The sequence below is a fragment of the Saccostrea cucullata genome, unplaced genomic scaffold, assembly GCF_032062105.1.
Source record: "Saccostrea cucullata isolate Sc308-1 unplaced genomic scaffold, CSIRO_AGI_Scuc_v1 ctg753, whole genome shotgun sequence".
Classification (NCBI taxonomy): domain Eukaryota; kingdom Metazoa; phylum Mollusca; class Bivalvia; order Ostreida; family Ostreidae; genus Saccostrea; species Saccostrea cuccullata.
In genome coordinates this window covers 201,378-229,271 of record NW_026934507.1, presented here as the reverse complement: position 1 = coordinate 229,271, position 27,894 = coordinate 201,378, and the positions used below count along the sequence as shown (strand labels likewise).

General features: G+C 32.5%; 1 protein-coding gene and 1 long non-coding RNA gene across 2 annotated transcripts in view; both read right to left on the bottom strand.

The window, feature by feature from the left end:
- The window catches only part of LOC134240917 (uncharacterized), a 228,570-nt gene that overhangs the window by 153,561 nt on the left and 47,115 nt on the right, over positions 1-27,894 (bottom strand). The gene's annotated exons all lie outside the window — the stretch shown is intronic.
- LOC134240925 (multimerin-2-like) lies at positions 1,004-14,182 on the bottom strand. Its single transcript, XM_062723039.1, has 3 exons — positions 13,476-14,182; positions 1,646-1,774; positions 1,004-1,441 (listed from the first exon to the last, which is right to left on the bottom strand). Exons 1-3 carry the CDS (start codon positions 13,981-13,983, stop codon positions 1,038-1,040), a joined length of 1,041 nt encoding a protein of 346 aa, XP_062579023.1. The 5' UTR covers positions 13,984-14,182; the 3' UTR covers positions 1,004-1,037.

The following is a 27,894-nucleotide window of genomic DNA, read 5'->3' as shown; positions in this document are numbered from 1 at the left end:
CGGCGATATGATATATATCCTGGTGAGCTTGAGATAAAAGATACCACAGAATCCGACACTTCTGCTTCATACTTGGATATTTTACTTGAAAAAGACACAAATGGTAATCTAACAACCAAGCTATATGATAAACGTGATGACTTTAACTTTTTCATCGTCAACTTCCCTTACTTATGCAGCAATATACCATCATTTCCTGCACACGGAGTATATTTATCTCAGTTGATTCGATATGCAAGAGCATGCTCTACGCATGAACAATTTCTAAAACGAGGTAAATTATTGACAAGCAAGTTGACGAAACAAGAATATCAGCAGTCTCAGTTAAAGTCATCATTTCGTAAGTTCTATAGTCGATACAATGACCTTGTCAGCAAATACCGTTTATCATTGAGTCAAATGCTGTCTGGCGTTTTTCATACCAATTGTTAGTCCATTATATATACACTGAATTGACGACGGATTTTTCCGTTATTCCTGATCATGACAAGGAGCACACGGTGGGTGTGACCGGTCGTCAGGGGATGCTCACTTCTCCACGGCACCTGCTCCAACCTCCGATGTTATGGGGGTCCGTGTTTGCTCTGCTCTTATTTTGTATTGTTTTATGGACTTTGAGATTGAATACTGTTCGTTATCTCTATATTCTTCTGTTCACTTATTTGTTACGTTTATAGATTCGTTTTGAGACTTTTGTTCTTTATTTTCATTTCTTCAATAATTTATGGTACCTTTTGAGATAGTTAATGGTAATCGCTACAAATTGATTAATTTATTCCTTTGATTTATTTGATTATAAATATTTGAAATAAATATCCTATTACAGAATTTGAAATCGAATGCTACCATATGATACATATCAAGAAATATGTATATAATTAAGTCAAACTTTATAAAATCAAATACATGTAATGATTTAATGAAAATCAAATAAATAATTGATTTAATCCAGGACATTAAATAAAAAAACAAAACTTCATTTGAAAGCCAATAGAGTTATGTTTTATTTTCCATATTATACAGAGACATTGAAAGATTCAAAGAAGGAATCCTGAGAACGTGGTGGTAGGCACGTCACTGTGTGTGTAATAACCAGTACCACTGTAATATCTTACCCAAACCGTGTCCCCCTTCTGTAGTTGTAATGTTACAAGGTTTGTACCCACATCATATCTTTCGTTTGCGCTATAGGTGTAAGCTTCTGCTCGGACCTTACTAGATCCGTTCAAGACAATATCTATGTCAATTTCATTTGAACCGTGACTTTGAATGGTGACGTAGAACACATAATCTCCCACCACTGGTGCGGTGAAGATTCCGGTGTTCGGGTTGTATCCTCCTCCAACGTTGTTAATGACTTTATTGTAAACTAAGGTACCACTGTTCCATGAAGTGCTACTAGACGTCACTCCAGCAGTAAAAGCTACCCTCCGAGACAAGTCTACAAGTTTAGAATAGTGTAAATGTTATTTTGCCTAGAGTTGCAACACAGAAATATTAACAGTTATCTACCATAGCATTAATTAAAAAAAGAAAAAATATCATATTGAGTTGAATTGAAAGTTATCATTTTTTTGTCATTAAGGTACATTTTTTTTTTGAGTTACATGGCATATATATTTTTTTTTTAAATAAAAGAATCTACCGCATTTATTTCTTGTAACATTCATTCGGAACACCTCAAGAGACGACACGGTGGAGGTCAGCTTCATCTGGTCGTACTGAGATTGTTTGACGTCACTCCTTATATCACCAATGGTTTTATTCATTTCATCTACATGAATAATAAACAATAATAAGCAATAAATAGAAACAAGAAGAAACAGACAAATGTTGTGGATAAATGAAAGTCTAAGTTCTTATTGAAAACCAGAAAACATTACAATTAAAAACTTTGTTGAGTGTAGCTTTCGTCCAATGTTTTCACTTGGGTTTTTACTCACACCAAACATAATTATTCCTCTATATCATTATGAAGTACACTTTAAATAGTAAACAAAAAATGTAATGCATATTCCTCTGCAGAAAAGGAAGTATAGATTGACCTAAATTTTAATCTGAGCGTGAATGATATCCCCTGGGCTATGTCAAACCATATAAAAAAAAGATAGTTGAGAACAAAAAAAAAAATAATATTTAGAGGAAAATACTTTTTACTTCGTTAACCTCTCGTATTTTTGTTATACGTATGTTGTCCCAAAAGAAGTAGACGAACGAATATTGTTATTGCTTTCTTTATAGTTTGGTCTATAAATGATTTTGTAATCAGGACAAAAATTGATAAAACTTGAAAGAAGTTATAATTATATGAGTGTTGTACTTTGCATACACTATGCCTAAACAGAAGTCAGGGTTTGACACATGACACATGGTGCACTACATGTCAAACCCTGACTACAATTTAGGCATAGTTCATGTAAAGTCACTATTGTTAGTTTTATGCTGACTGTTGTATAGTTTCTCCATTTCCAGTGTTTCATCACATTATATTTACATTCAGTGTTACTTTCCTTATGAAATTCGTTAGAAATACACGACGTTCAAATTTCTATAACACACGCGACACCTCGTCACCACGTAGAATACACAGAAGGAACTTTAGTCCACAAGTCTTTGTCCGACTTATAGGCGAGTCATAAAAAGACTGTGTTTTTCTGAACGGTGAAACGTAATTTTCTATAAACATTTTAAACACTTATTGTTGAACAAAGTATTGATATATTAAATATTTATGTATTCAAAGACTTTACATAAAGTACACGCATTTATATACGAGTGCATGTATTTATCAATTTTATTTTGTTATCTTAAGAGGGTATTATTTATTTTTTATGATTTAAAGTTAAATATGTACTTCATTTCTAAAAAAAAAAAATTCTAAAAAATACTAATTTAAATCAAATAAAATCATCAGAGCATTTATTAGAAATAGTCATCTGATTCTGACAAAAGCTGTACCGACTAATAAGCGGGTCAAAGGCAAATCCCTGCAAAAACTTTAAAAAATTACAACCGGCTTATAGGCGGAACGACTTATAGGCGAGTATATACTGTATATGCATTTTCAATACTCAAGGAACACCAAAATGTAAAATGTTTTATCTGAATTTAATGAAAAACTATAACCCTGAAAAATTAATGTAATAATTAACGTAATGTGTGTTTTAAATTAATTTTTCACTTTTTCCTCGCAATGTTTGTTTGCGTTTTTTCACTTTGCAACGTCATTTCATGGCATTTGACGTCACAAACGGCTCTTACATCTATTAACTACGGTATTTTGAAGGGCGTTTAAATTCACATTCTATTACAACTGTTTCGTAAAGCACGTTTTGATTGGCTAACGTACTGACGTTGATAGTCGTAAAACGAGCATTAACGAGAGGGAAAGCTTTTTGACGTCATAATAGAGCGATGCAATTACACAATGCCCCGAGACGAATTTCATATAAAGAAAATCAACAAAATAAGACGTAAACAACAAATAAAATGCATGGATTGCATGAGAATGGGAATAACGCTTACGCGTCACTGGTAAAACTCATTTTGCGACCGTTAAATACCAAATTAGAAGAGAGTTATTCCCTAGTTAAAGATTAACGAAATAAACAATTATGAAGAAGGAAAATTAGAGAATGTAAATATAAGCATTGCATTCATATTTTTGGATGTGTTCGGTCCTTAAACACAACTGGCCGTGCCGAGAAATTATCATACCGCGTTATTCAATTTGTCAGCGCGGCCAGGTGTGTTATAGGACCGAAGACATCCAAAAATATGAATTCAATGTTGTTTAAAAATTTACATTCATGTTAATACACCCCGATTATGACGTCTCGATGTTCTACATGTACGTCATAATCTCTTTCTTTGATTCTGAATGTCGCAGGTATTAGGTATAATGTACAGATAAGAACAAAGTCCACTTATGGCTTTCTGAGAAATAGAAACTGTTTAGTTTTAGTTAACAATGCATTAAATATCATTTAGATCTTTGTGTTTGCGTATCTATCAAAAATGACGTAATCTTCTGGCTTGCTAATGCATTATGACGTCATGAAATGCGTCAATTTCCTCATATTCTGAAAAAGTTTACAAAAACAGTCAATTTTAAAGCTTTTTTTAATATATAATATAGAGCGCAACTTCTGATTTAAAATATGCAACTAGTAAATGATAGAATTGTTTCCGAGGATTAAAAGACATGTTTTATTTTTAGATCACAGAGTGCGCTCATATTATTTTTCTTTACCGAAAGAACTCAAATATACATCTTAACCATAGAATTCAAGAACATTCTAATTCATAAAGCAAGTTCTCTAAGAGATGGACTTTTAGGAGAAAATTTTTATCAGGAAATGAAAGCACTAAGTCTCCATTTTATTCTCTAAATGGAACAGCAAGTTTTAATTAATAAATTGGTATATCTACGGGGTCATTTTATTGATAAAGAGAACCGAGCTCTTTAGTGAATTTTAGTTGAGTGAAGGGGGGGGGGGAATTGCGAGAAACTATTTTAGTTAATTTATTTTCTTTTTCTTTTTCAAATGTACAATATTTGAAATATGACAGAAATATGAAGGTTTTCCAAAAAGTCCGCAAGGCCAAACTTTTACGATAATATTTTAATAAAGACGATTATTGAGTAAATATACAAAACATTAAAACAATTTACACTATTAAATATTTCCATTTCTTAATTTTGTCTCTGTGATAACTCTTTGAAACTTAGCGGAGTTAATTTCTTGATAAACCTGCCGGAATGTAAATTAGGCAGGTCAAAAGGTCAGGAGCCAGGGAGGCCTAATATGCATGCAAATCTCGTGCATATCTGTCTCTGTGTCTGACGCTAAGAATGCCAATTATGCGTGAAAATCTCGTGCGGCTGTCTTTGTGTTTGACGTCAGTGGGAGAGGGCTATGGAAATTAGCAAGGGAGTCCTCGTGTAATTTACATCCATGTCTACATTTTAAAAATATAAATCTACAATTTTATTTCACAATGAAACGGAAATATAAGGAATCACTGTCTAGTTCGTATACTACGCCAGGGACATCAACGATAGTGGGAAACATGGGATAATTTACGCATTCGCCCGTTATGCAAATTATCCCACGTTTCCCACTATCGTTGATGCCTTGGCATACTATACGAACTAGACAGTGATTCCTTAAATAACATTATAGGTGTAAATACTTTGTATATGCAAGCTGCACGGCCAGTCTGACGTGACACTTATTTCACGATAAAATATGGATTTTGAATTTTCATCACGTGTTCATGGAAACACGCTTTTTTTTATTATGCCACATTGCCAAGAGAGTGCAATAAAATTTATGAATAGATTTTAAGTTACTTAGATTTTAAAATCAAAACAATATAAACACAATATTAACACTTATATACACATGTTGCAAAGCCCAGTTCGACGACGCTAGATTTATAACAACATAGGACTTTCCTATTTTCATTAAATAACAGTGGTTTTCCACTTCTTGTAGTATCTCCGAAATTTTACACAACGTTGAAAAATCGTATACACCGATTGAAAATTAGTGGACTAAATATGTGTTCCTATAAATTCAAGTTGTTTTAAAGCGGCAATACGGCTGCAAATCGTGTGCTTTTTCATTCAAATTTACCCAATATATAACTCAGGAATGAGGTAAAAAGTTGAATGAAGCATTTAAGAAAAATAAATATTCCCTCCTAGTAATTAGAATCTGCCGGAAAATCAACGGTCGTGCAACTTAGATCTGTTTACTTGTACCATGTGAAATCTAAAATGGCACGTGCATACAACATGTACAATGTAGGGTTTACAATTATAATGGAATATTAAGTAAAATCAATTCTGAGAATCCACTCTCCGGTAAATTAATAATGCTTAACATATTAGTCTGCATTCAGACGAATTTAACATGATTAAGTACAAATGTTGACGTTTGTGTATTGGGGTGTAGGAAAGGAAAATCCACCAAATCATACGTCATCGCGGCAAAATGTCAAACATAGTTCCATCAGTTTGCAATTCAAAAGGCAATGAATTTAATATGCCAAAAAAATTTATATTTCAAAAGTGCATTTTAACGTTGAGTTTGCACTGATTTCTTTTTTCTCTGAAAGCCATGGAGATACGAGAAATGATAGCATGTATCAACAAACCTGTAGGGTACATGTAGGACCTTCGTGAGCCCCACGTGAATGTCGCCGAGATCCCGTTTCTTCTTCATCCAATGATTATATTAATCTCCAACATAAATTTTTGTCAGCAAAGTTGCTTTTTAATTTCAAGCCCTATTTTTGGTTTTGTTTTTCGTTATGGTCGACTTTGTCAATGTAACACGCCTACCAGGCTTCCCTCTCTTACCATGCTGTTTTGTTTATGAAAACTAGACGCATACTCGATAGCATTGAAATGTGGACCCTCGAACACGTTGCGATGTATACATTATGGACCATAAATAATTATTAATTTTAATGAAATAACAAGTTTGGCTTTCCAGAAAGCCTGAAATGTCATCTCTTTGGTATCAATAATGTCAAAGAAATAAAACAGAAAGGGAAATATTTTAATGCAATGAATATATGATTATTACACCTGTTCCCAAATGACTTATATTCAGCAAACTCCACAGTAAAGTACGCAGTTTCTTTTGGCCGCAGTATATATATGGAAAGCATGGACGTCTGCGAGAGCACCCAAGGCGATTTTTGGTGAAATTTCATTCTAGCGGTCTTTGTGCTTCTGGGTGTTTACAATTTACTTAAATTCAAATACTTTCCTTGAACTATATTTTCTTAACACAATACGGAATTATCAACAATAATTATCATTCATTTAAAAGCAGCTAATCATTAAAGTTTGAAAGGAATTAATTTAATAAATCCAATTACAGACTAAAAAATTAACATAAAATTAGCGTTGACCACTCTTCGTTAATTTTTTGCGGAATCTAATTGTAAGCTTGTTCTTTTGTGCGAGAACCAGTTTTCCCTTCGCGTCAACAAATCTATATATATACAGAAATCACGTCATTGTCAATTCTGCTTGTGTGGCTTACAATTTAATAAGGCATAGTATTGAGGATCAATATATATATACGACACACCGAAACTAAAGATATTTATAAGCATCGTACTTCTTTTCTAAATTTTCCTTGGCTTTCAAATAGGCCTAAACCGAAAGTAGATCACACACTCCTAAGATAGTTCTTCTAAAAGAAAACCAGTTTACAGGCTACTTGGAACTCTGTAAAACTTCGAGGACTCCCGAAAGATTAATGGCGGCTTCCATTAGGACTTCACTTCCGGCATACAATCTTAATGTGTCATCTCCCGAGGGAGATGACAATCAGAATTATTTACTTATGAAATTTGTAATTTTCTTAAAGTATATACATTTATGAGTATGAAAAAAATCCAAATCCTATAGAAAAATTTTAACAAGCCTATTTTTGAAGAGATGCGCCGTATTGTCACTTTAATAAATATTTGTTTCTGACGACGTTTCAAGCATATTAAACCATAATTGTATGATTGGACGCTGTCCCGTTCAATTGCCGACGTCGCTTTTCTATAAATTTTTCAAATATACTTTTTGCGGTTTTCGCTTAATATTTGAGTGAAGTATTTTAGATGAACTTGGATTTAATTCTACAAATGGTAATCCTACTTATACTCATACATCTCTTTCTAAGGAAGAAATTCTTCAAAATCATATGTCTGTTTTAAATAATTTTAGTATTCCACAGAGCCAAAATGAATTTGAACTACTGTATATATATTGGATTCCAAAACTTCAAGAGCACTGTGCAACAATATATTAAAGGAGTGTTGTGAATCAGATGTGGATCCTAAAAAAATTCCAAAGAACTTATGGACAATATAAAATCACAGAAATTTTCCAAAATCATTAACTTAAAAACTTACGACTTTTCAACTTTATACACAACCATTCCCCACGATAAATTAAAGTCCAGGCTTTTTGATATCATTGAGAGCAGCTTTTTCAATAAAAATGGAACTCGGGAATTTACTTACCTGGTCATTGGTCATTTGCAAAATTATTTTGTTAAAGTACATTCTGCTTGCACACACAAGTAACCTGAAGTTGACATCAAAAAGATGCTGGAGTTTCTGATTGACAATATCTATGTGGTTTTTGGAGGCCAGGTATTCCAACAATCTATTGGAATTCCAATGGGTTTCAATTGCGCTCGATTATTAGCAGACCTATTTCTATATTCATATGAAGCAGAATTTGTGCAAAATCTAATGTGTGAAAAGAAGAAAACACTTGCTATAGCCGTCAACTCAACTTTTAGATATATCGACGACGTATTGTCAATTAACAATGGTCAATTCCATTCCTACGTCGATACGATATATCCTGGTGAGCTTGAGATAAAAGATACCACAGAGTCTGATACATCTGTTTCATACTTGGATATTTTACTTGAAAAAGACGATAATGGTAATCTATAATCAAGCTATATGATAAACGTGATGACTTTAACTTTTCTATCGTCAACTTCCCTTACTTATGCAGCAATATACCTTCATCACCTGCATACGAAGTCTATATATCTGTGTTGATTCGATATGCAAGAGCTGTAGATGCTGTTCGTACGTAGATGCTCTACGTACGAACAATTTCTCAAACGAGGTAAATTATTAACAAGCAAGTTGATGAAACAAGAATATCAACAGTCTCGTTTAAAGTCATCATTTTGTAAATCTTTTGGTCTCTAGAATGACCTTGTCAGCAAATACAATTTATCATTGAGACCAATGCTGACTGGCGTATTTTCATACTTATTGTTAGTCCATTATCTTTACACTGAATTGACGACTGATTTTTCCGTTATTTCCCGATCATGACAAGGAGCACACGGTGGGTGTGACCGGTCAGCTGGGGATGCTCACTCCTCCATGGCACCTGATCCCAACTCTAATGTTTCGGAGGTCCGTGTTTGCTCTGCTCCAATTTTGTATTGTTTTATGGACTTTGATATTGAATACTGTTCGTTATCTCTATATCCTTCTTTCATTGTCTATATAGTAAGCGATACTACAGTACCGACCGGATACAACCTAACAGAAAGCAAACTCTGAGATAACCCCGGTTTGCTCTCTGGCTCCGCTTCGGGTTCGCTCGTGGTCCGCTAGGGCTGACCCCGAGCGAACCCGAAGTGGACCCAGAGAGCGAATCCCAAATTCAGTAGCGGTCCCAGAAAGCAAACGCGCGTTCAGTATTTCTTTACGGAGCTGTCAATGAAGATAAACGATTAACCAATCAGCACGTCGACCAATCAAAATGGCATATTGATCTGTCGATCAGGATAAAAGATTAAATGTGTGATGTTATTTGATGAACTTCAAAACATACAAGCAAAGTGTGTGAATGTACAGTATAAATCTATTATGTATGCGATATACTATTTTATATTTATTTTAATTCTCCGGACTGTATGTTATATTTATTTATTTTTTAAAGCAATTAATAAATAACATATTTTAATTTTCCAGGTAGAACGATACATAATATTCGTGTATTTATTTTCTTTAGTTTTTTATACCAGTATTTAAAGTTCGTTGATCAAATTTAATGTTAATTGGGTAAATATATCACTCAGTGCGTAAAAGAAAAAAATATTATAATAATTGTCATCTCAATTTTTACACTAAAAACAAGTGGAAAAAAGAAAAATAACTGGTTTTCGAATAATTTTATAATTTCATTATCTCAAGATCGAGTACAAAATTGGGAGGACGACTCATAGAAATTTAACAAAAAAAATCATCAGGCTTTATTATTAAAATCCATTTTAATGATGAGAGGTAACACTAACGATCTCGTCTTGCTTTTCCCTGTAATAATTTCTATTTAAATATCTAAAAATATTTGTTAATAATTATAAATTTCATTAATGTGTGTATGTGTAGTGGAGTTTTGGAGTTTTATGAAGATACTTACTTTTACAATTGACGACTGACTTTTACAATTTAAACATAGACAAACTCCAGTCACTAAAATGTAAAAGTCAGCTGTTAAATGTAAAAGTAAGTCTGTTCATAAAACTCCAGTAGGGGGTATATTTCTTTTCGGTAGAACAATTATTATTTGTATTTTTTTTTTCATTCTAATTAAAATCACACTCGCTCCATAATCTTGAGCGTAATAAAAATCTCATTTAATCTATTTTAATTTTTTTTAGAAAATGTCCGGTAAATATTTATTACGAGCTTTCAATGTGTAACTACTATAAATAAAATCTAAATATAATACGTGTACAATATATAAATTTATAGTTATCATAATTCAGTGTTTGTCAAACATTTAAACTACGATTTAGCAAAACATAAAGAATACCAAATATAATTTAGAACTATATAACGCATAAATTTGAAAGGTTATTTGTTTAGATGCTTTGGTCAGTTTCACTTGTACACCATATTCGATACATCGAAAATGTTTTTTGTTTTCGCGTTATAAATATAGAAAAATAAATGCCTAATAGCCTGCTGTTAAATAACTCGAAATTTCTCGTGATCGAAATCCCGAGAGCGGAGAAATCAAGGAAATAATTATAAATCTACGTCGAAAGTACAGTTTAATTTTGGAAATTTTATCAATGTTCTTCATAATGTCACTGTATACAATCGCCAAACAACAATGATCAATTCCGCAATCCATGACTGTACTGGAATATACAAGAGGCGGGGCTTATTGGCGGCGAGATTAAAACGGGGTCCGCTTCACGCATCAGTGCGTAAAGCGCTTCCATAAAGCGAACGCCGGGTTTGCTCTAGCGGACCCAGAGCTGACCTGACTCCCAGCGAACGCGGAGCGAACCTAGAGCGCACCCAAGGTGCACCCAGAGCGGTCCCAAAATTTCTGAAAGGGAACCCGAAGCGGACCCCTAGCGAACCCGCGAAGCGAGCCCGCTTCGGGTTCGCTCTGGTGTTAGGTTGTGTCCGGTCGGTACTGTAAATGTGTCAGAAAATGGCATTAACCAATTTATTTGTGATATATCTAATTTTTAATCAGATTTGACCAGTTTTAAATTTATGAAGAGAATAATTTAAATCAGATCTTTTTATGTAAAATTTTATGGCATTTTACCTTGGCCCGTGCGCACTTTCGGCGACCAATAAAGACTGAGATTTTTATAAAAATAAATTATGAAGTTCAAACAATAAAATCCAAACCACTCTGACTTGAATTTTCAAAACGAATATTTTGTTAAACAATAAACATATCTTGAACCATTCATTTTGATTATAACGCCATTGACCACGAACTTTTTGAACAACCCTCGTATAACAGTATAGATCAATTCTGCAGATAACGGCGACTTCAGACTGACAACCTTGGGGTTGGTAACCAGTTCCTGACGTGGGCGCTGTCGGATTTTCTCCAGAAATAGGAGCTCCGCACTATTTCAGCATTGTACGCTTAAGCTATATAAATCCTTAAAATACTTTGCGAAAATACGTATAAGCAGAATTTTAGCGAGGATTTAATTTTGGCATTATTAGCGACGGTGCTGAGATCGCTAAAATTGAATGCCAAAAATTAATTGCGTTCTATTTTTAATAGCTTCTTTAGTGAGCATTTAAAAATCGCTAAAATCATTTAAAGCTAAAAATAAAATACCCATTTTAAGGACAAATCGCTAAATTTGCGTCTCGCTCAAACTTCCACTTATATGGTAGTTAGGTATTGATTATAAAGAGACAAACCAGTAGGAAGCAGAGTTAAGAAATAAAGTCCGCGTTTTCTTAAATGTTGCAGGATAATCCCCGAGGTCGAAAAAATGTTGTTTGAAAGATAAAAGCCGAGGCGTTAGCCGAGGCTTTTATATTTCAAGCAACATCTTGGGACCTAGGCTATTATTCTGCATCATTCACGACAACAAAGACTTTCTTCTATTCAACAAAGAAAAATAAAATACAGCTGATCGTGTCCTCTATAGAGAAACGAATTGGGTCATCATGTCTTAATTACGCTGTTCCATTCAACATCAGAGAGGGAAATTTGTTTGCTTACTTGTGTATGCATGCAGACGGTTTGAACTTCGGTTGCATTAAAAAAAGCTTTTTTATTACAATTTTTTTTAATATAAATTGATTAATTTTAATGAATATACAAAACCATTTCATTGTTTTAATTAGGACTTAATCAAGTTGTTTAAATTGCGTAGGGAGGTCCGTGGAACAGTCCTGATTCGCTATAAAACCCCACATTCATCAGCAACTTTATGCAATTTACAGTGTTCTGACTGCAAAGACGACACATCGATGTGGTATGAAGAAGTATTTCATTCTACAGTCATATATACATTTGAATTGTACAAGTTTTGATTTCTGAGCTGATAATTTTTTGATGACTTTCGTAATTTATTAGAGAATAATGTCCGTGGCATTTCTTTGATCTCGGCAATAATCGCAGTATAATAATTATTAATATCACAGTAAACCAGTAATAACTGCTGTGCTTTCTATATTTCAAATTTTTCAGATTGTCATACTAACTTAACAGAAAAAATGCAAAATTTTCAATGTTGTATAATTTTAGTTACTTTAAAGGCTTTTTTCTTCTTCTAAACTGTGGATAATTTTCTATTGCATCATGGTAAATTTGTTTCGTCAATTGTTTTGGGCAAAGCTTGTCAATCATTGTTGCAATCATTGTTTGATTGTACAATGTATATTGTACAACGTATCATTTTCCACTGATATAGAGACGTCACCATATCGGACACAGTAAATGGCTTCAATTTTATTTACTCTGGCAAATAAGCAGTGATGATTCTTTATCTACCACGTATACCGTAAAAAGGAGCTTGGGTTATATGAGGCACCCGCAACTTACAAGTTAATTTAATCATATTTTGATATGATTATTACGGTATATTTAATCATATTCTAAAAACGATCTATTGATTGATTGATATTGTGTTATTTAGCATCCCTCTCGAGAATGTTTCACTCATATATATGGAGACACTCTCACTAGCTGATGGCGATATCTGCAAATTTTGTCCTATACTTGGCACTTAAGGCCATTGAGCAGGGTGGTATCTTTTAGTACTAGCACCTACTGCGACACAAAAGCTCGTTTTATACGGTTTCATCCGAAGGACCGGTCTCCAAGTCCCTCAGTGGGATCCAAAGCTGCGATATAAGGAACGCCTAACATCGCAACTATTTAGCAGACACTCAAAGAAAATTTTCTGATGAATAGTTCTACTGTGAATATCATAGGAGAAAGAATGTTGAATTTAAAAGACTTAAACCCTCTAAAAACAATCCTCCCATACATGTCTTTGTAACCTAGAGCAATAAGGAGAATGCGTAATTGAACCTCAAATTCCTTGTGCATCAAGAATATTCAAAAATATAAAAAAAAAATGTGACATACAATTATGAAGCACCCCCCCACACACTCATTTGCAATGGATACTTACCAAACATTGAAGACACACGTGTATTCTGAGAGTTTTCCAAGTAAAACACTGACTTTGATATATTTGCACTAGAAGCAAGTAAATCATTATTTAAAGTGTCCAGAGAGGTATTTAATTTTGTTGACAGAGTCTCATACTTTTGCTCTATTAATGCAGGGATACTTTTGTCTAGTTCCAAAGTATGTTTATTCAAGTCAAGATGAGTAATTGATAGATATCGAACTTCAACTTTTAGGTCTCCAAGTATCGCACTGGTGTTTTTCTCAAAAACCTCCCTCTTTTCTTCAAATTGTTCTGCAAACTCTAGGAAAAGATCATTCATATGTGTAAAGTTTTCCTTGACTGCGTTGAATGTTTCTCCAAACTGTCTATTTTCAAGCGTAAGTCTCTGATTTTCACGTTTGAGTTCTTTCACTTCTTGCTGTAACGCTGTCACCTGTAACTCAGTTTTCTGCTGTGACGTTTTCAATGTCTCCATACTTTGTTTCAGGTCAACCATGTCCTTCATCAGTGAGTGTACATTTTTCACCAGTGCTATTCTTATGATCGTTTCTTGATTCAGAAGTTGTCTTACAACGTCCGCGTTTTTCGAATCGATGTCATTTGTGTCAAGTTGGGTTATATTCTGACCACTGTTGTCTGTGAATATAGAAAGACCGTTAACAGAAAATAAATTTAGGAGACCTATCGCTAAAACAAAAACGTGCTTCATCTTCTGTGTATCAATATAAAATGCAGAATGGGGCTTCAATGTATGATTATTTGAGTCCCTTAATAATGCATTTTACTTTCTGGAGACGAAGATAAAACGCATCTTATTATATCATCAATGTAAAAAATCTCTTTGAAGATCGCGTTAGGGATGCAATGCTTTGTATTTTTTGTATCTTTTCGTTATGACGCAGAAGATATTTTTTGTGCATTAATTAACATAATGGGATTGTTCCCTATACAACTTTTCTGACAATATAAATTCTAAGTACTATTCTGCATTGTGGTAATATTTTTCAGAGTGTACTACCATCAGGTTTTGATCAACAAGGAATACTTCATGCTTTTTTGATAAACAGTCCATTACTAAGCAATGACTTTCACTTCACTTCTGTTTGTATGTTTTTGATCAAGATAAACACTCACTAGAGTACGAGGGTTGTTGCAAAAGCTCTACTTTGGGCGCGCCATTTCCATGAAATCGGCAATACTCTCCAAATAAAACCGTAACCTATTTTCCAATAAATATTCAAAGATTTACTGTTTTCCGATGATCCGTTTAAAACATGCATCTTTATCATTTTGATGACACATCTTTCACGGATCATGATACTTTTTTCCAATGTTTACATGACATGGAATTCTTATTTATATTAAAACTTGCACATTTGTGACACAAAAACAAAAAGAATAGGATATTTATTCGACGCTAGATTATTCGATGAACATCAGTTAGAAAAAAATTGAATGAAATTTGGATGTAAATGACTTTTTATAGCTACTTATAAATTATCAATGCATGCAAACAAAGTCAAGAAAGGGAACGTTATTGAACTCTTCAAACAACCCTATTACACTACTGTATTAAAATATTTCAATCCTAAACATGTCTGATCAACACTGGTCTTGTTAAAGTTATTTTTTACAATCGGAACTCAGAAAAGGAAAGAGATATCGAATAATATCATATTCGGAATGTTGTATACAATTTTCATTCTGTACTTCTGCATCAAATTAACATTGTCATCAATGTATCAGAGTCCACTTTTACGTCATCGGATTATCCTCAGCATGATATCAGTATCATCTAATTAAAGTTTTCTTGTATGTTGTAAAGAATCGCGATATATATCTCATATGATTGAAGTTCCTTAAAGCCAATTTTAAGTTATCCCCCTATAAGACAAGATCACTTCTTCACCCTTTGTCAATCATACTAGATACAAAACTGCTGTTTTTCATAAACAGGAAACTGTCAGTGCTACATTTATATTCAAAGATTGGATGCTTCTTCAACAATTACCTAACTAACAGTCAAACTCTTAATGTGCACTAAATTTTTTGTATTTTCATTATTCAGTTTTCACTTTCATTTGTCGTAATTGGGTACAATTAGCTCAACCGAATAATTAAATGACTCTACTTAATTCTGAACTGAATAATAGAATGTTAGATAAAAAAGGAATGTTAGAAAAAAGACTGTACATTATTGATCTAGGGTCCTATGTATCCTATGTAAAAAAAAAAAAGTAATGCTAGTAAGACATCAAACAAAATTTTGTAATACACAAAAGCAAAGCAACGAAGGAAAACGCCATTTAAAAGCTTTGCATACAATAAAGTTCCCCGTTAGGTGTACCTTAATCACATTAAGATGTTAAACTCAATCATTAACAAGTACTTTCAGGGATTTATATTTTTATGTTTAACAGGTGATCATAAAGCAAAAAATTAGCTGTTGTCCCCTTGCTTAGTTCCATGGTATCTTTATAAGCAAAGCTACTTTAAATAATTCTGCATGTACAACAGTCAGGCAAAGTTTATTTTTGATTTACTTTTAGTAGAAAAAGAACTGAAGTGACACTCTACAAATATTGATATGCAGCTCAAGACATATAAATCTATATATCTATGACAAAATTTTGAAACGCAAAACATTTATATGAATTACAGAGATGACGATCTGTAATCATGCTAAAAAATCCAATGAAAAAATACAAATCCAGGACAGAGCAAACACGGGCCTCTAACAAAAAGGGAGGATTAAGTGCCAAGGATGAGCAGGCATCCTCTACTTTTGTCATGTTTGGGCAAACGAAGAAATTCGAAGACAATTTAGTTTGTAAACAATGACCTAACTACATGTATTAACAGGAATATGCCTCTCGCCTCTCAGCATGTGACTTAGTGATAGGTTGTATTTCTGAGAAGGTTGTTGTATTGACGAAAGAATTTGTAAAATGATGACTTTAAACATGTTAAACGACAATGTTTATATTTCTTTTCAATAAAAAATATAGAGATAAAGAACAATACTCAATATCAAAGTCCAAAAACAATACAAAATAGGAGCAGAGCAAACATGAACCTCCAAAACATCAGAGGTGGGATCAGGTGCCATGGAGGAGTGAACATCCTCCGTCGACTGGACACATATGCCGTGTGCTCCTGACTGAAAAATATGTCGTCAATTCAGTGTATAAATACTGGACTAACAATTAGTATGAAAAACGTCAGTCAGCATTTGACTCAATGATTAATTGTATTTGCTGACAAGGTCATTATATTGACCAAAGAACTTACGAAATGACGACTTTAAACGAGACTGCTGATATTCTTGTTTCATCAACTTGTTTGTCAATAAATTACACCATTTTACAAATTGTTCATACGTGGAGCATACTCTTGCGTACCGAATCAATAAGAGATATAAACTCCGTATACAGGTGATGAATGTATATTGCTGCATTAGAAAGGGAAGTTGACGATAGAAAAGTTAGGGCCATCACGTTTATCATAGAGTTTGGTTGTTAGCTTACCATTAACGTCTTTTTCAAGAAAAATATCCAAGTATGAAACAGATGTGTCAGACTCTGTGTTATCTTTTATCTCAAGCTCACCCGGATTTATCGTATCAACATAGGAATGAAAATTACCATTGTTAATTGACGATAAGTCGTCGATATATCTAAATGTCGAGTTGAAGGCAACAGCAAGTGTTTTCTTCTTTTCACGTATAAAATTTAGCATAAATTCTGCTTCACATGGAAAAAAAAATAGGTCTACTAATAGCGAGGTGCAATTGGTACCCATGGGAATTCCAATAGGTTGTTGGAAGACCTGGTCAATTTGTTTGTCAAAAACTTGACTATTTTAACATATTTTGTCCGAAAAGCATTCTTTAACATATTGAGTCAACTGGGAGGCATAAACCTCTCTGTGCAGGTGATAAAGATGTATTTTAAAATGTTACTTCAGCAAGGGAAGTTGACGATTGGCCACATTAACAGTGAACATTCAGCTGATTGGCCACAAGTGTTGTAAATGATGAGGTAGAATTTCTTTCTATTTTATTTTTTCAATCCTTTTGGCGACTTAAACCTCAAAAACTTTGCTGTCTATTTCTGAACTTTTACCTGATGTTTATGAATAGACAGAATTGTCTTCACTTTAACATGGCACTTGATCCCTACTCTGATGTCTCGGAGGTCCATTTTTGCTCTGCTCCTATTTTTGTTTTGTTTAAGGGACCTTTTAGCTTTAAAATGTTAGTTATTTCCATATATTTCATTTGAATACCGGATTTTCGTGCCAAACTTGAACTTCAGTTGTTAGTGTTCAAGTCTGTAATTTTTTCAATTCCTTTCAGACAAGCAATTGCAACAGGAAAAGAAAAATTCTTTTGTGTGGAATATTCACAAATATCATTGCATGCATTATCAATATGTAGTACGCCATTTCCTTTTTTTCAAAAAGAAAGTGTATCGTGAAAATGAATAAATATTCAGATGAAAATTTCAATAATGAAATGACATTACTCATATGTGATCGTGATTTAAGCATAGAAAAGCATCCCATGATGCAAAGGATTAACACATAGTAGATGCTCTGTACATCCTTTGTATACCGTCCTATATTAACTCATCATTCAAAGCCACAGAGGAAGAAAGATAATCTTTATCACACTTTTTCTACTGTTTTGCTATCACTATTTTCTTTTTAGCAATTACATATAGCTTCGCATAGAGCGTTCCAGAATAAAGGTTTCAATTAATGTTTTTGATATTTCGGTATGGATGCTAAGATGTGTAACTAACAATTAAAATTGAATTTAAGTACATGAATATATTGAACCTTCGTATATTTTTATCACTAGGAGAACGGCCTGAATCTGGGAAGTGAAAATGACACTCCTACAAACTGTCAAGCGTTGCAATTCTTTGATATTCAGTTATGAAAAAATTCTTTTAAGAATTTAGCGAAATGTTCTGTTACCTTGTCTGTTACTATGTCTGTTATTATCAGCACTCATGATTGACAGCATATTAGTAATAAACAAAGTATTGAAATATCATGATGCCATAAAAACGATTGATTTTTTTTCCTTTTTAAGTGGAATCTTACATACATTGAAAAACAAGCTGTGAACACGCAGAATTTTTTTTTATCTGATTACATCATTATACGGTTGTGGTAATATTAAATAATACGTTGTAGGGTTTATAAAGGGGAAGAAATTGGCAGTATTCAATTTACATGCTATACTTTATCTTTCTTTATGACGGTAGAGAAAGTAAATATCGGATATCTTTATATTAAGAGGTCTTATCTTTTATGGAAAATAACGATACGTATTCATTAGATTTGTACATCATTTGCTAAGACATCCGTAAATATATAAGATACAAGCATATTTTGCCTCTCATGGACTTGATTTAAGAATTCGTAACAGACTACAGGTAAGTCATACAAATATGAAGGTAATTGTATGGGCAGGATTTTGTAGGTCATATATCTTGAGGTGAAATCCATTCCTAGAAAGGGAAAAGGGGTTATTCAAACTAAATTAAACTATTTCTCATGGACAAGCTTTTTTCCTTTTGATATATTTGACTCTGCCTTCCAACTAATATTAATCCATTGGTAAATTTTGTGTATTTTCGATTTAGTTTCCTGTATTGTTTATATAACTTGCCTGAACTAAAAGCCCAAGTGAGCTTTTCTGATCAACCGTTGTCCATCGTTAACCCGTCTGTTCATCCGTCTGTAAACTGTTCCTATTTTCAACTTCTCAAGAACAACTGACCAATTTTGACCAAAGTGATCACAGAGCATCCTGAAGTTTGGCTGAAGTTAAATTTTAAAATGAAGGACAAAGCCCTCTCACAAGGGAGAGATACATGTAATCATGAATAGGCAAAAATCATTATAAAATCTACTTCTCAAGAACCAGTGGACAAAATCTGAAACTTAATAAGAGGGAACATCCTGAGAAAGAGTAGGGGAAGAATAGCTGGACCAAAATTATTTTCAATTTCAACAATTATTTTGTTATAAATGAACATAATACCGTAAATCTGGAAATTTTTACGTCGATTTTATTTTGCGAATCTGGGTCAAAATGCTGTTGATTAATTTTTACGTTTCAAAATTTTGCGAATGACCACTAGTTTGTTAACGTTTTCTTATTGTTGAATTAATTTTAAGAAAAATATTTTTGCGAATGCAGTGAACTCGCAAATTTGCTAAAAAATTATCTACAGCAAAAATTTCCAGATTTACGACAGGATTTGTCAGCAAGTAGTCTATATAAGTTCTCACTAAAATACCAGTTAAAAGCTATACATGAATAAGTAAATATCAGTTATATAACTTTGAAAAACTATGAATACATGTATATACATAAAACAACAAAGTTATTCCGGTGAGTGGTGTGGCTTCTTGTTTTGATTGAACTATTGTGAAACTTGGATTATATACAGGTATGACATTATGTAATTTATTCGCATTTCTGTAAGTGTGAGATCAAACAGGCTACACATGTTCACTTATTAACTGTGATAACGATATGTGCATGTAGTATTCTGGGCTTCTTCATGCAAAAAAAAAACTGTTTGAACATACACATTGGCATGCAAAAAATACAGCTGATTGCTAGTAAAGGAATCATGTGCAATGAATCAATTTAACAAACTTTTACCAATAAAGAAAATATATGAAAACCTTCAAATGGAGAAGCAAAGTATTTTCATTTTTGTAAACCACTTTTGAATAATCATTGAAAATTGTTCGTGAGGGATAGAGCGGTTACGTTGCGTTAAACATGTATCTTATTAACTTAAATCTCGAACATCGTAAAAAGGACCAAACTTCTAGTCTTCCTTTGCCTCTTGTCTATCAAAGTAGGTAGCTATGGAAATGGAGTGTGATGTATCTCGGTCACACATTATAGTTGTGTAATACTATAGCAAAACTATCTTTTTAGAACAAATGTGTGGTTTTTCTTGCATTGATATGAAATAACACGTTTTTAGAGTATCATTTCAGAGAACATCAAACAAAATTGGTCCCATGGGAACAATGCATTTGTTTTATGAATTACACTGAAATGAAAATCAATCCAAGATGACACAATCGACGAATTCCAAATGAAATTTACAGGTCTAGAAACACTTTACTGAGCATTTTAGATTGTAACGATGTTTGTGTTTTAGCGTGTAGTTAAGGATGAAATATGAACTTGTAAACGTTTTAGAATATTTAAAATGCTTGATATTGAAATATTCAAAATGCATTATTTTCCTTAGGTAAAATATTCAAAAAATTCTTTGACATCAAAACTTAGACTTTTCAGCATTGGTTTTAGATCTTTGATTGATCTGCTATTTTAATTTGCAGCAACATTCTCCAAAATACAAACATCATGCTACAATGAAAATATTGTAAATTACACTTACTTGTATTGTAAATTTAAACAATATCTTAAGAAAAACCAAAAAGTTATTATTGAAATTAGAAAACATGTTACGTAAATTTGAAAATGAATATTAGTACTTGTTTGTTTCAACAAATCATATTTCTTTGTAAATATGTTAATAATATATCAAACCTTTATAATTTTGTGAACTAAAAAACTTAAAACATGTAAGTGATTAATCTAGCATTATCAGTGTGCAATTAAAGCGTTTTCAGTTTCGATACAAATTGGTTAGTATGGTATGTGATCCCAGTGCAGTGGTTCTAAATGTTTTGATAGATTTTTGTTACTTAAAAACTAATGAAAAATAGAGAATGTTGTATGTAATACTTATTTGCAATTTATTTTCTAAATTGGCAATTTAATAACAAGGAAAAAATATATGTAAATGTTTCACATTCAAAACAAGTCATGGAGTTCTCTATAACCTCATCTGCAGATGGAATCGAAATCGATTAGGCGACTTCTTTAAATTTACAATGAAGACTTTTTGCCTCAGATTAGAAAATACTCATACGGTAACTATTCTCAAAATAGCAAAAATGCATTTTTGCGCAATCTTACTTTTAATACCAATTATCATCCCTGATACCTTTATACCAATTGTATAACCATTATTTTAGATTGTTTAAACAATTATTTGAATTTTGTACGGATTTTTCCATTTGACTGATCATGACAAAGTTGGGCTTGACCAGTCGACAGGGAATATTCACTACTACATGGCACCTGATCCCACCTCTTTGTTATCTCGATATTTCACAATTAAGATGATTTATTTTACATTTAAATACACACGTCTCTTGATAGAGAGCTTACAAACTGTAATAAGCTCAAAATGATTTCAAAATTAATAAAACATACTGTAATACATTTTTATATAGTTTTCCTTATTTCAAAATATCACTAAATATGACACGAAGGTAAATACAATCTAGACATTGTACGATATTTGTAGATATATTAAAATATATATACAATATGTAAAATACGAAAAAAGAATTGTCACACTCAGGAAACAAAATTCACCCTATGCAATTTTTCCTGAGGGACCAATAATTCGCATGTCAATGCTGCAATTGAACAATATAGGGCCTAATGAGCACGTATTTTATGCTTGTATTGCAAGTGATCCGTCCGTGTATTAGCGTTTTGGACTGGGGGCTTCATCCAGAATATTCAATCAATAAGTTCTTGGTTGATTTCAATTTCTAGAGTTGTGAAACGCAAAAACGTCTCCTCTAGCAAATTTGATTATCAGTCTCATAAAAACTCTCGGACAGATTTGTAAGTCCCTCTTTGCCATCATAGAAAATTGAAGATAATTGGATTTAACACACAATTTGTGTGTAAAGAAAATATCTCTGTGATTTGTGTAAACTGAAAAGCATCAAGTAAGAAATTTCCTAAGTGCCTTCTATTTCTCCTCTTTTCAAACACTTCCTCAAGACAATCTTTTCAAATAGACTATGTCCGAAGATAATAATTGATTTTCTTTTACATACATGAAACTATTTAAAAGAATGTTTGCCATTCCCAAATGTACATTACAGTATATTCTTACAACTCATCTTCCAGGTAATTCATTTATTCAAAATTTAAGCACGTAGTTACGCAATATCTTACATTTATATCGAAAGTTAAATATATACGTACATGATTGAGCGATTTCTTTAATCATTTCCTATGTTCTATGGTCAAAACAATGACCTTGCATTGTCAACTGATAAAACTTATTCAGGCAAATTCTGATTGATGGTTTTTCATATTGTTTGGCTATTATTTAAACACTGAATTATTGACGGATTTTTTCGTTATTTCCGCTATTTCCCAATCATGTCAAGAAGCACACAGTTGGTGTGACCGATCGTTAGCGGATGCTTACTCCTCCATGACACCTGATCCCAGCAATTAAAGGAGAATAAAAGATATGAATTGACAATGAAACCAAGTATGGAATTATCTTCTACCTACTTTAATAAAAAATAAATAAAAATTGGTGCACCTAAAATTGTGTGTGTGTGTGTGTGTGTGTGGGGGGGGGGGGGGGGTAGAGAGAGAGAATCTATTTCATAAGTTCAAATGACCATAGATTATATTGCTTAAGTAAATATTGTTCGTGTGAAGGTAGTTTTCCTTGGCATTTTTTAAAAAATAAATATGAATTAAATTAAGAATTTTGCTTACGTTTGCATTCATGGAAAGGATACTCAAAATAACGAAGAAAATAAAACCCTTTAAAGAGTATGATCTCAAAGTATTTAAAGTATTTAAATACTCAGTATATGCTAAGAAAATCTATTGTTTGCAAGAAAATGTAGTTATTGTGAAGTTTTTCTCTGTGGTTTTTTAAAAAAGATTAAGGGGTAAAATATCTTCAGGAATATTTTTTTAAAGTATTACATTCAAATGTTTCAAAACAAGTGTCCAAGCTTAAAATATATTATACTCATATAATGAATGAACAACTTTTCTTTCTATTAAAATTGCTTTATAAAGCAATTATAATTCAATGCATATAACATTTTATTTATCTTCGCCATTCTGCATTAAAACTGTTCAATTTTCCGATGTGCCACGATCCAAATCAGACAAATATTAAACAGGGATGACTGATCTCTATCCGGAAAGCTTTGTGTCTGAAGTGTAATTATTTGGTTCGACTGAGTTTTGCTTCCCGATACGGGTTTAATAATATTCACACAAAATGTAATTGGTGTCTGTTATATGAACGTGATCGATCTTACGTTATGCGGATTGGAGAAAAGTTACTTCTTTTTTAATGAACGTATTGAAAATAAAACTTTTGTTATAGTTGACTTGAAAGCGTAGTTTAATAATATATCAAATGCATACAGTCGACTTTTTTTGTGAAAAAAGTAGCAATTTTCAAGCTTTTATTATTTTCATTAATTGAGGCAGAACACTAAGCACTTAAATTAAGTATTCATAATCTCAGTTTAGAATGACGTCATTTAATTACGAGAAATATCTTGAGACCAATTTCATAAACAATATATTAGACACTATGGACTCAGTTCTAAAAAAATGCGCATGTAAAATCGAATCCAAAGAGACGGAAATTTGCTTTCAATCTCTTGGCATGGATGTTCCTGGTTTGCTGATATGCACTTTATTGTTCCAGTGACAGATCAGAAACCTTCCTAATACAATATGACACAAATTTTCCAAACACGTACCACCAGACAAGAATTCAAGTCCAGTCAATAACTCTGTGTGAAATTTGCTTTTGTGAATTATCAATTTTCTTTGTCTTTTTGTTCTTGTAACAAATGTCCTTAAACATGTTAAACACTCTTTTCTTTTAAAATTTCTTTTTCAGTTTTAATTCACCAATAATGTATCATGAAACAAATACTTATTTATCCAGAATGAAAACCAAAAGGATTAATATGCTGTGAGATCATTTTGTTTCTAAAGAGATAATTCAAGTTATTCATTATTATAAAAGGTTTATATATAGATAATTACAAATCATTAGAACATGTTCAGCTATCTTGTCTTTATAGTATATTTTAGTTAAGTCATTACCATAATGAATTAAAAAGATGTCTACACTTGAACAATAGATGTTTTGAAAACCTTCTCGAATTCAAGATTTTTTTCAAGATTATAGAAAAAAAATTCCCTGTTTCCCTGTCTCCCAAAGGATTCATGTTAGTTATTCCAGATTCAATGATCTGAGAGTGAGCGGCTGCATGCAATTAAGGAGTGTAAAAATGATCTGACAGTGGAAATGACTAGCACATTTATATTAACGTCATAGCTTCACAGAAAGACGATAAATAAGATAAAAGGGTTAGAAAAAACACCGCTAGTGTTACTGAATTAATAAACAAGTTATTGATTTGGAAGACATCGGTTCATCGAAACATCCTAGACAGGTGGAGGAAGTCATCTAATGAATTTTCAAGGACCCCAATCTTCTACATTCTTGACAATAATAGAAAAAGAGATTCTAGGTTTACAACATGCCTATTTAGAACAGAACCTCGAATAACATGAGTTCAATGAATGTTTTGATTCATTGAATTGGTTTATTTGTTCATGACTTTTGTATACTGTAAAATCACACATTATCGTGGAGTCAATTTTTCGTGGTTTGAGTAAAAATTCTTGGTTCGTGGGGATTTGAATTCGTGGATGAAAAATTTTTAAGTAGATATGTATCTGACATTTTACATTTCGTTGTGGACATGAATTTGTGGGTATCTCCATACCTCGAAAACAACGAAAATTAACTCTCCCCCCCCCCCTCCAAGAAATTTTGTGATTTCAAATTATACAATTAATTAAGTAGGATATGAAGAAAACGAAGAGAAGAGAATTCAATATCAAAGTCCATAAAACAAGACAAAATAGGAGCAGAGCAAACACAGACCTCCGAAACATCAGTGGTGGGATCAGGTGCCATGGAGGAGTGCATCCCTTGCTAACCGGTCACACCCGCCGTCTGCTCCTTGTCACTCCTGGTCAATTCAATGTATAAATAATGGACTAACAATTAGTATGAAAAACATCAGTCAGCATTTGACTTAATGATAAATTGTATTTGCTTATAAGGCCATTGTATGGACCAAAGAACTTACAAAATGATGACTTTAAACGAGATTATTGATATTCTTGTTTCATCAACTTGCTTGTCAATAATTTACCTCGTTTTAGAAATTGTTAATACGTAGAATATGCTATTGCGTATCGATTCAACTGAGATATATACACTCCGTATGTAGGTGATGGAGGTTTATTGACGATAGAAAAGTTAATGTCATCGCGTTTATCATATAGGTTGGTTGTTAGAATACCATCAACGTCTTTTTCAAGTAAAATATACAAGTATGAAACAGATGTGTCAGAATTTGTGTTATCTTTTATCTCAAGCTCTCCGGGTTATATCGTATCGACCAAGGAATGGAAATTACCATTGTTAATTGACAATACGTCGTCTATATATCTAAAAGTCGAGTTGAAGGCCACAGCAAGTGTTTTCTTCTTTTCACGCAGAAGATTTTGCACAAATTCTGCTTCATATGAATACAAAAATAGGTCTGCTAATAACGGAACGCAATTGGTACCCATTGGATTTCCAATAGATTGTTGGAAAACATGATCTACAAAAACAACATAGATATTGTCAATCAGAAACTCAAGCATCTTTTTTATGTCAACTTCAATGTACTTGTGTGTGCAATCAGAATGTGATTTAACAAAATGATTTTGCATATGACCACGCAGGTACGATAAGGCTTCCCAGAGATTATTGCAGTGTACTCTGTGCATGCACGTCTCTGAACTAAAATAGCATGACGTCATAATTGTAAAATGTCGTCAAGTCACTGCAAACTTGTCGGGATCTCAATCTGCATATAAAGTTTCAAAAATCTAGTTTAAAATAAACGTGTTTTGATTTTTTAAATACAAAAATCTTCTATATCCGAATAATTTAGATAACTTTGTTTTATTTCTCTTGTTTAAAAGACCGCGTGTTCAAAATATGTGAAAATATACGTTTGATATTTGCCTTTTTTATACCCGTGGATATAGAAGCAGGATTCATAATATGTGTTTAAAAAAAGAGCCTAGCGCAGGTGATTAATGAGAATTAATTTGAGGTCTCTTGTGAAAATTTGTTAGAGGAGTTTCTCCTCCAACTGAATATTTCTTGGAAAAAATGTATGATGGTTATGATTTTCAACAGATGTCGATGTTGAGTGGAAAAGACCCTCAGAATTGTCGGTAAATTGAAGTTATTACGAAATATTTTGTACAAGAGTAATAATATAACTTTTTCCAAGCACAATTCGAGTTTTCAAGGATGCAACGAATTTATTTACATGACAAAAAGTTATTAATAATTGTGTTATAGGGCTTCGCCGAAGCGATTTATGTGAAGCACTCAAAAAGGTAAAAATGACCGTCACGTGATCAAATATGTTTTAATGTAGCCTATGGAACTCTCTATATGAATTATCCGTATTTAGGTACATAACTTAAAAATAAAACTTAAAATCGACCTTGCAATGCAGTGTTACGTTTTAAACGCATTTAAAGCCATGGGAAGCCTTATCATTACTGCGCAATGACCAGGAAAGTAAATTTGCGAGATCCAACTTACAAAAGTGTAGGGATTCAGAAAGTTCATTTCAAAATATTACATTAAATAAAAAATTTCTGAATGTTTGAAATTTTTCTTATTTTCATCATTTACAAGCAAAATTCATATGTTATTGAAAAGTATGTACCATTCTAGCCATCAAAATTTCTTTGTATCATTTGTTATTACTTGAGTTGTGACCCTTTGATTTCTCTCCATTTATTGTTAAATTTATTTTTTTAAAACAGATATTCATACAAAGATACAATTAACTAAATCGTCAAGATTTTAGACCTCTAGTTATTAGGTCCAGGCCACTTTGATTTCTTTATCTCTTTTATATTCTGTTTCTTACTAATGTTCATTTGTAGAAAAAAATAAGAAAAATTAAATTTTATTCTATAATATAAATCCATACGTTTTTGTTTTGTTTAGTAAGAAAATGATAATTCTCCTCTGGTTGTCATATGACCAATATGAAACTCAAACGTTCCTTTGATGTTTGGTTTTGATTATAGATAATGTAACCATATTTATTACTTTTTTTCCTTAAGAGAATCAGGATAGTCTTGTACAAGATCAAAAATGTGAATTCACGTGAATATCTATCATATTTATAAGAGGAACTTTATTTTTTTCGATTACCCAATGTATTTATCTGAGTCTCTTTGTCTTTGGATTCATAGATCGAATGCAAGCGACAGTTTGCACAGTAGTGTGAAATTAACATCTGGCCTGAAGAGACATTGATACTTGGATGTATTCTAATATCATCTGTTATCCACAGAGTTAATATTGTTCATGGTTTAAGCTTATTATATTGGATGCTGGATTTC

Coding starts and splice junctions, on each gene's coding strand:
- LOC134240925 (XM_062723039.1), bottom strand. CDS start 13,983: ATGAAGGACATGGTTGACCTGAAACAAAGTATGGAGACATTGAAAACG. Junction 1,775..13,475: donor ACGTGTGTCTTCAATGTTTG/GTAAGTATCCAT, acceptor TTATTCATGTAG/ATGAAATGAATAAAACCATT. Junction 1,442..1,645: donor TGTTACAAGAAATAAATGCG/GTAGATTCTTTT, acceptor CTAAACTTGTAG/ACTTGTCTCGGAGGGTAGCT.